Source organism: Colias philodice, chromosome 30 (genome assembly GCF_061535455.1).
Source record: "Colias philodice isolate Cphi_HAF_F1 chromosome 30, ilColPhil1 Martin Lab GWU primary, whole genome shotgun sequence".
NCBI classification, from domain to species: Eukaryota; Metazoa; Arthropoda; class Insecta; order Lepidoptera; family Pieridae; genus Colias; species Colias philodice.
The window spans coordinates 1,605,772-1,620,653 of record NC_143115.1 but is presented as its reverse complement, the minus strand read 5'-3'; the positions used below and the strand labels follow the sequence as shown (position 1 = coordinate 1,620,653).

The 14,882-nt window shown below is 35.4% G+C and overlaps 2 protein-coding genes and 1 long non-coding RNA gene across 3 annotated transcripts in view; 2 read left to right on the top strand and 1 right to left on the bottom strand.

Moving 5' to 3' along the window:
- LOC149475381 (extracellular matrix protein 2-like) overlaps positions 1–14,882 on the bottom strand; it is a 157,272-nt gene that overhangs the window by 73,973 nt on the left and 68,417 nt on the right. The window lies entirely within an intron of this gene.
- Positions 1–14,882, top strand: part of LOC149475383 (uncharacterized) — a 96,413-nt gene that overhangs the window by 60,269 nt on the left and 21,262 nt on the right. The gene's annotated exons all lie outside the window — the stretch shown is intronic.
- LOC149475384 (uncharacterized) overlaps positions 1–14,882 on the top strand; it is a 41,885-nt gene that overhangs the window by 8,849 nt on the left and 18,154 nt on the right. The window contains exons 4-5 of the mRNA XM_089713478.1: positions 2,380–2,433; positions 11,381–11,462. Of these exons, the coding sequence (XP_089569604.1) occupies positions 2,380–2,433; positions 11,381–11,462 (136 nt within the window). The remainder of the gene's footprint in view (positions 1–2,379; positions 2,434–11,380; positions 11,463–14,882) is intronic.

Genomic DNA, 14,882 nt, shown 5'->3' with positions numbered 1-14,882 from the left:
TTCTTTATAATTAACATAAATTAGGAACTTAACGTAATCTAAACTTGCGGCTTTTCGTTGTCAAAAGCTTCATATCTTTTGCACGCCTCATAAGCGAAGCGTTGAGGTGGGTACTACTGTCACTTCGCGCAAAACATCTGATTTTTCAAACTTAAAATGTCTTTATGTATCATACATTGCACTTGTAAGATAATACATACACACACATATTAAGAAAAAACACTATTTTTAACGTTCATGATATTTTTGATGTCATTTTTGTTATTTAAACTAGTTAAAAAATAGTTTAAAAAAGTTCTGTCTTGGACGTCCGTGTGTCTGTATGTGCGGATCCTTTTTCTTGTTAACACGATAGCGACCGAAATACTTTACTAATCGAGTCTTTTTTTTTCTCTTACGCTTGAGTATGCTCAGGAATAGAACCCTTTCATTTTTCAGGGTCTGATTCGATGTGGTTTAATTGTTATTAAATAAACAAAAATAATAATTAATAAATATTTATTAAAAAAAAATTATGAGGCGTGCACTTTTGGATTTTCCAAATTATTTTTCTTCATAAACTAAAACTTTTCTCGAGAACCATGTTTATTCATTGGTAGAAACAGAATGAAAATCTGTTTGTGTTCTTCGCGAACAGACAGACGAACAGCACGCGTCGACTTTGTTTTATTACCTGGTGGTCGTTTATTACTTTAAGGGCTGATTTTTCAATGCTTGAATAAAACTTATTCGTCGAATAATGTATAAAACTACCATTTTTAAAACGTATTCTAATTGCCCGTATTTGACAGTTTACGTGACATTTTAATATTATCGTGTTACTTTATTTGACGGATAAGTTTTATCCAAGCATTGAAAAATCGGCCCTTAATGAAAATATAATGTCAGCATGCTCTATCTTAGTGGAAAATTTGTCAGCTGATACCTTGAAAGGTGTATCGCAACAGCATCTATAACCTAATGAATCTCAGGCAGAAACAGACCATTAGTTAAAGATTTGTCCTTCCAAAAGCACAGTGCGTGTGACTGAGCCATATATTTTTAGGGTATCTCGGTGAAAGCAAAATGCTAAGTTCCCACGGCATCCGTGCGACAAGGACGGCGATGTTGCTCCATTTACCCTCTCTCTCTGGTGACGCAATGTCCAGGGTTTCGATTTTGGTTTGGTAATTGGTTAGGTGAACAAACATACATTCTTTTATTGTATATTGTCAATTCGGAAATATTTGGAAAAACTTAGGCGTTTCTAATGAATATTCGAATGAAGAAAGGTTATGAATTCGTGAAGAATTATTGTATTTATTTATGTCTTATTTATTATAAGCGGTTTGTGGTAAATTATTTATGCAACAGTGAAAGAATTTCTGAAATCGATGCAGTAGCTTATGAGATATGCGAGTTCAAACAATCTCCAAAAAAGGGAGGGGTTCTCAATTCGACTGTATTTTTGTGGGTATTTCAAATTAGAATTAAGATTTTTATTTGAAAACTGGTGCCTCCTAGGTGGTCCCATTTAAAGGTCTATTTCTGATAATTTGAAAGTGGTGTAGTTCTTTGTTAAAATAAGTATTTTATACTAGTATCCTACTTCCTATTTCCTTCCTACTAATATTATAAATGCGAAAGTTTGTGAGGATGTGTGTGTGTATTTGTTACTCTTTCAAGCAAATACTACTGAACCGATTACAATGAAATTTAGCACACACATAGAGGGTAACTTGGATTAACACATAGGATAGGTTTTATCCCGGAAATCCCACAGGAACGGGAATCATGCAGGCTTTCCTTTGAAAACGTGGGCGAAGCCGCGGGCGGAAATCTAGTCACTAGATAAACAGCAAACTGACCCGACAGACGTCCTGTCTTCGCGTGAACTGTCATCGTCGCACGCGACGATTATATTAACGTCAATGTTTTTTGTTAAACAGAGAAAATAATAAGATTTTCCGTGCATTTTTCTTTGATTTCATTCTGTAATAAGTTTCTTAGAAGTGTAGGAAAATGGTAAGAATGGTTGTAACTAGCTGACCCTATCAACAAAGTATAGAAAAACTAAGAAAAATATATGAAAAAATATTTTTTTTTTTTATTTTTGCTACATTTTTGTTTGTTGCTCTGCTCCTATTGGTAGTAGAGTGATGTTATATAGCCTATAATAGCCTTCCTTGATAAATGGACTATCTAAGACCGAAAGAATTTTTCAAATGGGACCCGTGGTTCTTGAGATTAGCGTGTCCAAATAATCAAACTCTTTAGTTGTATAAAATTAGAGGTATAATTTTATATTCGTCATTTTTCATTGGAAAGTCGATACTGATATATTTGTAAGTATATAAATATTGTCTTTTTTTACTTTTTAAATATACTCTTTTTATACAGGACGATATTGAGGGCGCGGGGCGCCGAAGCGTCATGCTGCCTACATCTATGGAGGTATCTATATAATATATTTAGAGCCGATTTTTCAATCCTTGGTTAAAATTTATCTGTCCAATAAAGTATTACACGAACATATTAAAATGTCACCTGTAAACTGTCAAATACGGACAATTACAATACATTTTTGAAATGGTAGTTTAATACGTTATTCGATGAATAAGTTTTAACCAAGGATTGAAAAATCAGCCCTTAGTATAATTTATGTATATTTTGTAATACTATTTTTAACCGACTTCAAAAAAAGGAGGAGGTTATCAATTCGGCCGGTATGTTTTTTTTTTTATGTATGTACACCGATTACTCCGAGGTTTCTCAACCGATTTACGTGATTCTTTTTTTGTTCGATGCGGGATGGTGTCGAATTGGTCCCATCAAAATTCTATTAGGATAGGCTCAGTAGTTTTTATTTTATGAGCATTTTTGTCTGTATTTGTAAATGTTGCAAGTGCAAGTTTGAAGTCGGTTGTTTTTAACGCAGTTATCACTTGTCATATACATAGTAGCGACACGCCTCACAAATTCACAATACATTCACCATATAGGTATACATCTTACCTTCTTGTTTGGAGTGAATGTTAAAAAATAGAAATAAACTAGATGCTTTTTATAGAATAATATGTTTCACTAGCTGTGCCACGCGGGTTCACTTGCGAACGATCCCGCTTGTTAAATCTAATATTTCTGTAGCCTATGTGCTATTCTGATGTTTAACCTATATTCCTGTTAAAAAATATCATCCAAATCCATCCAGTAGTTTTACGTGAAATAGTAACAAACATCTTTAGCGTTTATAATATTTTATAGAACGGTACGCATGTACCTAAGGTAATAAACATTAAACATAGCAACAAGTTCTGATAATCCATAGTTACTAATACATGTTAAAAATGCGAAAGGATGTCTATTTGGGATTTCACGATTGATTACATTTGTAATATATAAAAATGAATCGCAAAATGTGTTGGTAAGCGCATAACTCGAGAACGGCTGAACCGATTTCGATAATTCTTTTTTTATTATATTCCTGGAAGTACGAGGATGGTTCTTATGTAGAGAAAACGTAAACATGTACCACGGGCGAAGCCGGGGCGGACCGCAAGTTTGTAATAAAAATGGTGAAAGATCCAGATAAATGTTTCTTTCTTTCTTTTCAAAAGGTTAAAAAAATAATTTGGAAAATCCAAAAGTGCACGCCTCATAATTTTTTTTTAATAAATATTTATTAATTATTATTTTTGTTTATTTAATAACAATTAAACCACATCGAATCAGACCCTGAAAAATGAAAGGGTTCTATTCCTGAGCATACTCAAGCGTAAGAGAAAAAAAAAGACTCGATTAGTAAAGTATTTCGGTCGCTATCGTGTTAACAAGAAAAAGGATCCGCACATACAGACACACGGACGTCCAAGACAGAACTTTTTTAAACTGTTTTTTAACTAGTTTAAATAACAAAAATGACATCAAAAATATTATGAACGTTAAAAATAGTGTTTTTTCTTAATATATGTGTGTATGTATTATCTTACAAGTGCAATGTATGATACATAAAGACATTTTAAGTTTGAAAAATCAGATGTTTTGCGCGAAGTGACAGTAGTACCCACCTCAACGCTTCGATTATGAGGCGTGCAATTTAAAAATAATAAACTTTAAGGTGCGTGTGAAATCGCGGGGCACTACTGGTATACTATGTATACAGTATGTTACATAAACAGTATATACAGTACGTTCAAGAAACACTGTATACATATATTCTATCAAAGATCGCACTAACGAGCGCTGTTGTAACGAATTCTCACTAATTTGACGGGCCATTTGAATTGATACGAATCAATAATTGAACCATTGGCTTGTCTGTTCAAGATAGTGTTGTAAGCCCAATTTGTAGGATTTGTTTGGGTTTGAAGATGGTTTGAAAACTGTGCATATGGTTTTTGAGAATGAGGTAAAAATATTGTGTAGTTACATTTTTTTTCCTAAATATCATTTCCGCTATTCAGATATATTTCCAAATTCCAATACGACATATTATTCAATTAAATAAAATCGCAACCAATTATGTGAAGCAGCCATTCAATTAAGAGCCTAGCTTTTTTAACTAGCAGGCTGTTATTTATTTGTACACTAAAAATGATAGCTAAGTCCTATGTCACTCAGGAATATTGTTCCTGGTGAAAAGATTTTCAAATATGGTGCAGCAGTTTTTGATACTGCCCCTTAAAAACAAATTATTCAAACACACACATATCCTCTTTTTTGTAAAAATAACATAAAAAAAGAAATTGATCACACTCACGCACGTCTGTAACAATTGTCTAAGGCCTAAGTTATAATATTTGTACATTTGCATGCCCATGAATTTGTGAACTATCCTTTCTTTAATATTCCCGTAATAAAAGTCTATAATACTATTACTATTACGATTTCTATTCGCGATTGGAAACATCGGCTGTTACGAAAGCTGCCGCGCCCGGGACACGCCTCCACTAGTGTTGTGCGTTATCGATATCGATAAAGTCATCTATACGTATAATAAAATCGTGGGAAAGTCAAAATTGTGCGTTGAATATTTTTTTAAAGAATACTTGGGGCGTGATCTATAGCCGATATCGAAGCCAAAACTATCGATTTTGTATGTTTGTCTGTTTGTCCGGGATATACTCAAAAAGTACAGCGTGAATTTACTTCAAATTTTGTATGAAGTTACTAAAAAGTCGGGTCAACATATCCATACTAATATTATAAATGCGAAAGTAACTCTGTCTGTCTGTCTGTTACTCAATCACGCCTAAACTACTGAACCAATTTGCATGAAATTTGGTATGGAGATATTTTGATACCCGAGAAAGGACATAGGCTACCTTTTATTGCAAAATATGTACCACGGGCGAAGCCGGGGCGGACCTCTAGTAGGCTATATAATATCACGCTAAGACCAATAGGAGCAAAGCAATGCGGGTAAAACCGCGGGGCACAGCTAGTTAACGATGAGGTTTTAATTAATTGTGTTGATTGTTGATGCGTATAATTGAGCTTGGGTAGTGATGCGTGTGTAGGTAATTGTTATTTTTTTAATTAGGGATAATAATTGATCCTCCTTCTCGTATAATAAATTAATTATCGTAATACTTTGAAAGTATATTTAGTATTGTTTGTTAATATCGTGCGATAATAAATCCTAATTATTATAAAAGTTACTGTTTATCAGATCATATGCCTCTAATAGAGTTGTGCTTGCTGGAACTTATTTATTACCTATATTTTATCTCGTCAAACAATATTTTATTGACTTAGATTCAAAACTTATAAAATTCTACGCAGGCATACTTTAAAAAAAATAATTTATTTAATGTTTATCGACACTATAAAGAAAGCACGGTATTCTAAATTTAAAGTGAGCTAACCTCACAAATTTAAATATGAGTGCGTATCACGTAATTTATCGATACCCATCACATCACTAGTGACAGTAGCGTGTGTAGTAAGACCGGCGGAGTGTGTAAAATGTATTCCTTCACGCGTAGTATACGTATCGCGTACCTACATGACATTAATTGTGGCTAGTGATGTGCCGTAATAGGAAATAAGATGTTTATCGATATTTTTGACTTGTTTATTATTTTTATTTAGAAGTATATTTATCAGTTTTTCAAACACTTAGATAACTTTATCTCTATATTTGTAAAATTCTCGTGTCACTATGTTAGTTACCATACTCCTCCGAAACAGCTGGACCAATTCTCATGAAATTCTGAATTATATAAAATAATTTCTCGGTAAGATCACCAAATTCCGCTTTTATAAGGCCCTTCGCTCATGGAGCTACTCAAAAATGACTGAACTAATCAGTAATTACGATTACAAACCAGTTACAAATTGTATCTCGCATACAACGCTACTCAAGTTATAAGGTTTCAGTCACTTGTCAATGTTTGCTCGTTCATTTTTATCATAAAAAACAAAGAAACTGGGGAAACCAGTAGCGTGGAGACCGACACGACGCGTCGCGCGTGATTTGTTGCTAACGCGTTACTCACCAGTTAGTAACTAGTCGCGTCGTGTGCGAATCTCCATAGAACATGTATGGGCTGTGACGCTCAGGCAACTCGTTTGTAATTTGAGTTTGTGACTAGTTCTTTTTGAGTAGCTCCATGAGCGAAGGGCCTTATACGATAGTTATAGCCACGATTATATATTTATGACTATATCAATTTACCATAATCCCGGGAGTCATAATACTTAGGCCCTTCGCTCATGGAGCTACTCAAAAATGACTGAACTAATCAGTAATTACGATTACAAACCAGTTACAAATTGTATCTCGCATACAACGCTACTCAAGTTATAAGGTTTCAGTCACTTGTCAATGTTTGCTCGTTCATTTTTATCATAAAAAGCAAGGAAACTCGGGAAACCAGTAGCGTGGAGACCGACACGACGCGTCGCGCGTGATTTGTTGCTAACGCGTTACTCACCAGTTAGTAACTAGTCGCGTCGTGTGCGAATCTCCATAGAACATGTATGGGCTGTGACGCTCAGGCAACTCGTTAGTAATTTGAGTTTGTGACTAGTTCTTTTTGAGTAGCTCCATGAGCGAAGGGCCTTAGATATGACACTGTCTATTAGTCTGTCAAAAGCGAATTTATAGCGAACGGCTAACACTAAAACGGTGGATTGCGGAATACATATAGCTCGATAATTAATCTGAGTCCCGGTCGTGGCAAGATGTAAAGCTAGGCAACCAGTGGTAGAGAAGATGTAGTTGTTTATACCATTGTAAGCTAATCGAAACAGATAGGGTACACTAGTCTTAATTTCTTAAATATAAAATAGCCAGAATAACGGGTAAGTATACGCGTTGACATTAAGGCCGGTTGCAGAGCTTCACCGACCATCAGTGCGTACGTCAGTCACGCTTGTCATAATATGTATGGAAATACGCGTGCGTATGGTCGGTCTAGCTATGAACGGTTTTATGAATTTCCATACATATGACAAGCGCGACTGACGTACGCATTGATGGTCGGTGAAGCAACCGGCCTAAGGATGCTTTTCCACCAATAATGTGCGAGGAAATGTAGCGAGGAATGTGTTTGTAAATAACCAATAGTATCGCTTCAAACTTCAAACTAAATGAAGCGATATGATTGGTTCTTTACAAACGCAATCATTGCTACACCTCCTCGCACATTATTGGTGGAAACGCGGCCATAGACCTATACTATTAAAAAATAAATAAACGAACAAATTAAAGAGTAGGCAGTTGGCTTGCTTGGAAGAAATCGCTCACGAGCGATAAAGCCGCTCTTTGTACATATATATATTTTAAGTTTGTTTATATATAATAAGTTAATTTAGTCATAAGTTATCTCAACCATGTAACAAACTGTATTTCTGTGTATGTATAATAAAGAGTATTCATTCATTCATTCATTCATTCAAAGAGAGTAGCTATTTATTAGCTTCTTGCCCGCGGCTTCGCCCGCTTTGTTTAAATTCTAATAAATGATATACTAAAACCACTATATCTATTAAAAAAACTTCATCAAAATCCGTTGCGTACTTTTAAAGATATAAGAGTGCATATGGACGGATCGACGCGTCAACAACTGTGTTTTAAATATGTATGTACTATGTAATGATAAGCGTGGTAAAATGGCATGACATGGCAATGGCATTCAGTGATCATGTACCTTATTTACGCAAATATTAACAACGCTTCTGATTTGACAAATTTTATCAATGTTAGATAGCTCGTTTATCGAAGAAGGCTATAGGCTATAATATCATCACGCTAAGACCAATAGGAGCCGAGCAATATCGATAAAGCCGCGGGCACAGTTATTAGCATGTATTCGCAAAGCTACTAGTGGTAAGATACCGTAACCCGGTATAACGAGCACGTTCACTGCAAGGCGGGGCGCTCACGATAGTTACGCAACGGCTCATCTTCAATACTAGGCGCATCACGCGTTTTTGTTTATGTCGTGTCACATTCACTTGTTTGTTCATATGTTTATTTGTAGGTGGATAGGTGGATATTTTAGGAAACTAGTTTCCCGCCCGTGGTTTCGCTCGCTTTGTCTAAAACCTAATAAATTGTATACAAAAACCTTCGTCAGGAATCACTCTATTTATTAAAAAAAACCGTATCAAAATACGTTGTGCAGAGTTAAAGATTTAAGGATGGCACTTTTATTTATTTTGCACCACCATGTTATTGACTCATTTATTTTCCTCGTCTTTTCTGGGTTGCCTGGTAGAGATCGCTGCCAGCGATAAGGCCGCCTACTGTACATTGTTATATTGTATTTTTAAGTTTGTAAAATGTATTCTATAAGGTGTACAATAAAGTATTTTTCATTCATTCATTTTCATTCTACATACAGATAGACGCGGGAAGCGACTTTGCTTTATACTATGTCTGTAAATATAGAATCTACCCCATATCAAGGAACAGCTAACTACACTTCTCTAAGGGTGCTTTTACACCAATAATGTGCGAGTGTGTAGCGAGGAATGTGTTTATAAATAACCAATAGTATCGCTTCAAACGCTAAACGCTTTAAACTTCGAACTAAATGAAGCGATACTATTGGTTATTCACACACATTCCTCGCTACACACTCGCACATAATTAGTGGAAAAGCACAATAACAGGAATAACTGAAATATTACATGACTAGATTTCCGCCCGCGGCTTCGCCCGCGTTTGCAAAGGAAAACCCGCATAGTTCCCGTTCCCGTGGGATTTCCGGGATAAAACCTATCCAATGTGTTAATCCAAGTTACCCTCTATATGTGTGCTAAATTTCATTGTAATCGGTTCAGTAGTTTTTACGTGAAAGAGTAACAAACATCCATACATCCATACATCCATACATCCTTACAAACTTTCGCCTATATTAGATATATTAGATATTAGATATTAGAAAATATTAGGACGATAAAGACCCATGGAGGGTTGTCGCGTAAAAACCACAGGACAGTTCTTTGGCATATTATGTAGTTAGATATAAGTTACATATTATGTAAATTTATTGACATTATTTTAAAAGAGCAACTATGGAGTTTCTTGCCGATTCTTCTCCATAGATACTGCTTTCCGAATCGGTGGTAAATGTTAAAAATACTATGTAATGACGATTCGAAAGTGCTACTAAATAGTAGTCTAATTGAATAAATGAATGTTTGAGTTTGAGTTTGAGTTTATTAGATAAAGCCTACTCAATCAATAAAACAATTTATACGCCTCATTACAATGTATAATCGTGTAATATTGTTGTAATAATATACGGAGTACCAAGACCGGTTGCCAGGGTATAATTGGAGCAATAAATCTATACTAATACTAGCGGTCCGCCCCGGCTGCGAAGCCGGGGCGGACCGCTAGTGGTACATATGAAAAATAGATGTTGGCCGATTCTCAGACTTACCCGATATGCACAGAAAATTTCATGAGAATCGGTCCATCCGTTTCTGAGGAGTATGCAGACTAACAATGTGACACGAGAATTTTATATATAAGAATTATAAAGCTGAAGAGTTTGTTTGTTTGAACGCGCTTATCTCAGGAACTACTGGTCCGATTTGAAAAATTATTTCGGTGTTAGATAGCCCATTTATCGAGGAAGGCTATAGGATATATCACGCTAAGATCAACAGGAGCGGAGTAATGCGGGTGAAACCGGGGAGAACAGCTAGTTTAATAATATATGCGCTTTATAGGCAATCTTCTGATTATGAATTATGATGATTAACCACCCGTCCCACCCGGGGCAAATATTTGTGTGATGAACAACGATGTTTGCTCTTTGTGTGTTAATTATCTACATAAGTATTTATTTAAAACTAGCGGTCCGCCCCGGTTTCGCCCGTGGTACATGTTTACGTTTTATCTACATAAGAACCATCCTCGTACTTCAAGGAATATAATAAAAAAAAGAATTATCGAAATCGGTTCAGCCGTTCTCGAGTTATGCGCTTACCAACACATTTTGCGATTCATTTTTATATATAAGAAAGATTATAAATCTGAAGAGTTTGTTTGTTTGAACGCGCTTATCTCAGGAATAAATCCGATTTGAAAAATTCTTTCGGTGTTAGATAGCCCATTTATCGAGGAAGGCTATAGGATATATTATCACGCTAAGATCAACAGGCGCGGAGCAATGCGGGTGAAACCGCGGGGTGCAACTGCATTTGTGTGTTGAACATAGATGTTTGCTCTGTGGGTCTTAATTCTCTATAATATAGAGAATTAAGACCCATATTGTTTTACCTATATTATAGGTATTTATTTAAAATTATATATATGTATGTTTATTAGCCATCTGGTTTCCATAACACAAACGAAAGCTTAGTATGGGATCAGATCGTGCTGTGTGTGAAAATTGTCCTGAAATTTATATTTATTTATTTATTCTTTATTACTGTAGATGATGCTAATACATAATCAACTATACATATAATAAATAAGTCGGGTTTTCCTTCTTGACGCTATAACTACAGAACGCACGAACCGATTTCCACGGTTTTGCATTCGTTGGAAAGGTCTCGGGCTCCGTGAGGTTTATAGCAAAGAAAAGGTGTCTCTGGTGGCGAAACGGAGTTCGCGCGGTTTGCTAGTTATATTGTATTTTTCAAACTATAATTAAGTAAGTAAGTGAAGTCCCGTGTCCCCGTAGTGGGGTAAAGGGCAGATGCATTATTCATCCATCTGTTTCACTGATCGATTTTCTTTAGGGACAAGTAGGTGATCAGCCTTCTGTGTCCTGCCAGACCGAGACATTCTTTTTTTCTTCGTCTCCACCGGGAATCGAACCCAGGACCCCTCGGTTCTACGCTCACGCGTCAACCAATGTACCAAGGAGGCGGTCAAACTATAATTAAACATTTATTTAATTCCTAAGCTACACTTGAATATTATCCTCAACAGGCCTGCCCGCCACCGATTCAGTTGGAGCCAGTGGACCTGAGTCTCAAACGACCAGCCACGCCCAGGAGACGAACGAGGTCAAGTAAGTATTAACCCAACTAATGTTATAAATGCGAAAGTTTATGTTTGTAACTCCTTCACGCAAAAACTGAACCGATTTTCATGAAATTTGGCACACACATAGATGGTAACTTGGATTAACACATATGATAGTTGTGGCATTACAAAATTCCACTATGTATATTCGTTATAATTATGTTTATCTGGTACATATTTTAAAACGCATCAAAATATGTTGCGTATTTTTAAAGATCGAATAATACAGTCTGAATAACACAAATAGACTACAAGCCCGCATAGGACAAAAATATGGGTCAAATGAACCACCAGGGGACTTATCTAGAACGATAGCAGAGCAAAAAATAATAAGATTCATCACTATGCCGTCACTTGTAAGCTGTCCAACTGAGTGCAGATGAGAATTGAAAAGTACAGGTAGACTCGGTAAATTTTGGTCATATATTTTTGTACGGCATTCTTAACCATCGATAGATCCATTAAAAATAATAAGAAACCGCTCAGTGCCGTACAAAAATGGTGGTCCACCAAGTCGGAATTTTTATTTAATTTCCGAGAGTTACCGGGGGTAAATTTGGTCATTTGACCATGTACGGCATCTGTGTCATACTATTGCTATACTGCTTTTAATCCATTATTCCGCAACGCCGTACAAAAATCATGGGGACAAGGGGAAAAAATCGAGAGTTGTAATCCCCTCTCTTTCCCCACTCCAGGGGGTCATTTGACACAACACGAAATAAATTTATTTTTAAAGTATTTTATGCATAGATAATATTTTTTCATGTGCCGTACATTTTCGTTGGTTCAAAGGGGAAAAATCTGAAAAAGAAAAAAATCCATATAACGAAATGTTTGCTTTATATTTTTATAATAAAATATAAATATACATTAATATTAAGAAGCTCGAGGTGGTTAATTATCACCTTGGAAAGTCGGAGTCAGGTGGAATGGACTCCGTTATATTGATGAACTAATAAAAAAGCTATGAACGAAAAGATGTGAATTATATGCAATCAGTCCATTAATACAGGTAAAGTCACAAGCAAATGCTAGTAATATATACATATTCAAAATGTACAAGTAAAGCTCTTTCAAATGATACCAAACACTGCATATTTATCTTAACTTTATTTTTTTACTCTGTATGTTTTGTCCGCTAGAGGGCGCCACATTAGATTTTGTGAAACCCCATATAGCCTTTAGCTAGCTGGTCGCTGGTTATCCAGTGAACAATTCAGACGCTTCTAATGATATGTCATTTGTCGAATTCTGATAAGTAGTTTAGAAGTTACGAGGGAATAGATGAATATACATACATGACCTGTAAACAACCATAACCCTCCTTTTGTTTTGCCGTAGTTGGGTAAAAATATGTTAATGCCGTACTGTATCAAATGGCCATAAAGCACCCTTAAAATTGTAGCTTTCGTCGCTTTCATCAGCCTAAAAGATGTGGTCTGCACAAAAATGTACGGCATCGTTTTTTCCTAATTTATCTATGTTAATACTATTTAAAACAACGGATAAAGTGTAGAAAACTATTATATTTCATTAATCTACGATGTTTAAACTTTAACAAAATTTCTGGTTTTGCATTTCTCTATAACTTTTTTTAGAACGGTTTCTTTTGAACGGCAATACTATACAACAATTGAATTTTACAATATCATGTTAAAAAAAAAGTTCCCGTACAGGGTCAAATGACCTTACAGCTCTTTATATCAAGAATTCGATGAAATTAAGATGATTATTGGTATACATTTAAAAGAACAATTATTTTTTGACGGCATTGCTTTTAATAGTACTTTTGAGTGCTAGATAATGTTTTGGAACCGAAGCCGTACTTAGTCAAATGACCCCCTGGAGTGGGGAAAGAGAGGGGATTGCAACTCTCGATTTTTTCCCCTTGTCCCCATGATTTTTGTACGGCGTTGCGGAATAATGGATTAAAAGCAGTATAGCAATAGTATGACACAGATGCCGTACATGGTCAAATGACCAAATTTACCCCCGGTAACTCTCGGAAATTAAATAAAAATTCCGACTTGGTGGACCACCATTTTTGTACGGCACTGAGCGGTTTCTTATTATTTTTAATGGATCTACCGATGGTTAAGAATGCCGTACAAAAATATATGACCAAAATTTACCGAGTCTACCTGTACTTTTCAATTCTCATCTGCACTCAGTTGGACAGCTTACAAGTGACGGCATAGTGATGAATCTTATTATTTTTTGCTCTGCTATCGTTCTAGATATGTCCCCTGGTGGTTCATTTGACCCATATTTTTGTCCTATGCGGGCTTGTAGTCTAAAACGTCGGAAAGCTACTTTACTATGTAGTGATTTCTGCATGTCAACCTTTGACAGATTAGAACTTATGTCAAACGCATGTCGAATTCTATCTTGACATACACGTCACAGAAATAGGTTACGGACATTACAGTGAATCCGGGCAGCTCGACAAATGTCTAGGTCGAGATGATCCGGTATCGTATAGGATACGGGTGGAAGGTCGAGGCTCCACTGTCACTTTTACTATTGTCTGTTATTTATATTAAATATTTATGTATCAAATTCTCGTGTCACGGTGTTTGTACACTCCTCTCAAATGATACATTATGTGTATCGTGGTTGCCTGTTAAAGATGACACAGTGAGAAGGCGGCCCATTTTTTTTTGAAGTGAAAACTTCTTTAGCGGCGTTGGGTATAAAATCTTAAACTCGCGTCAGGACACGTGGCCTGATCGAAAAAGCGTAAGACGGATGTTTTTTTTGTCCTTTTATTCCATGCGTAAGTCGGATACCATTCCAAAATATCAAACATGCTGAACGTTAATAATCAAGTTTTCTCTTCTGCCGGCACTCCTGGAGTGCAACCTTTTTTTTTACTGCATGATAATGTTTATTTTACGCATTTTCTTTTCGTATACAGTAAATTGTGAAATAAAATGAATATATAAATTATAATATTTAAAATGTCGGTTAAATTATGTATGAGTTTTCAAATTGAAATTTGGGAAATGTATGAAAAATACTTGTATCTAATATCATGTTGGTAAATAGACAGGAGAAGTAAAACTAGTATGAGTTGGCATTATTGTTTGGTTATTTTTTATTTTATATAAATAAACTACTTATAAATTAAATACTCAACAACTTCAAAGGATCGTGATCATGTTAATGTTTTATACTCGCGTAAACAACAAATGAAAGGGATGAGTACGGTCTGCAAAATATACCTATTTCATGTTATAATGTTTAAAAATATTCAGTGTCGCATGAATATTATGTAAATAGAAACGTTTATTTGTTCGACTACTTCTTTTAAAAGTGTTATTGAATCGTCAAAACACAGAAATTAATATTTTAGTACTGGTTCGAAAAGCAGTTTCCACCTAAAAGTGTTCGAATATATAAC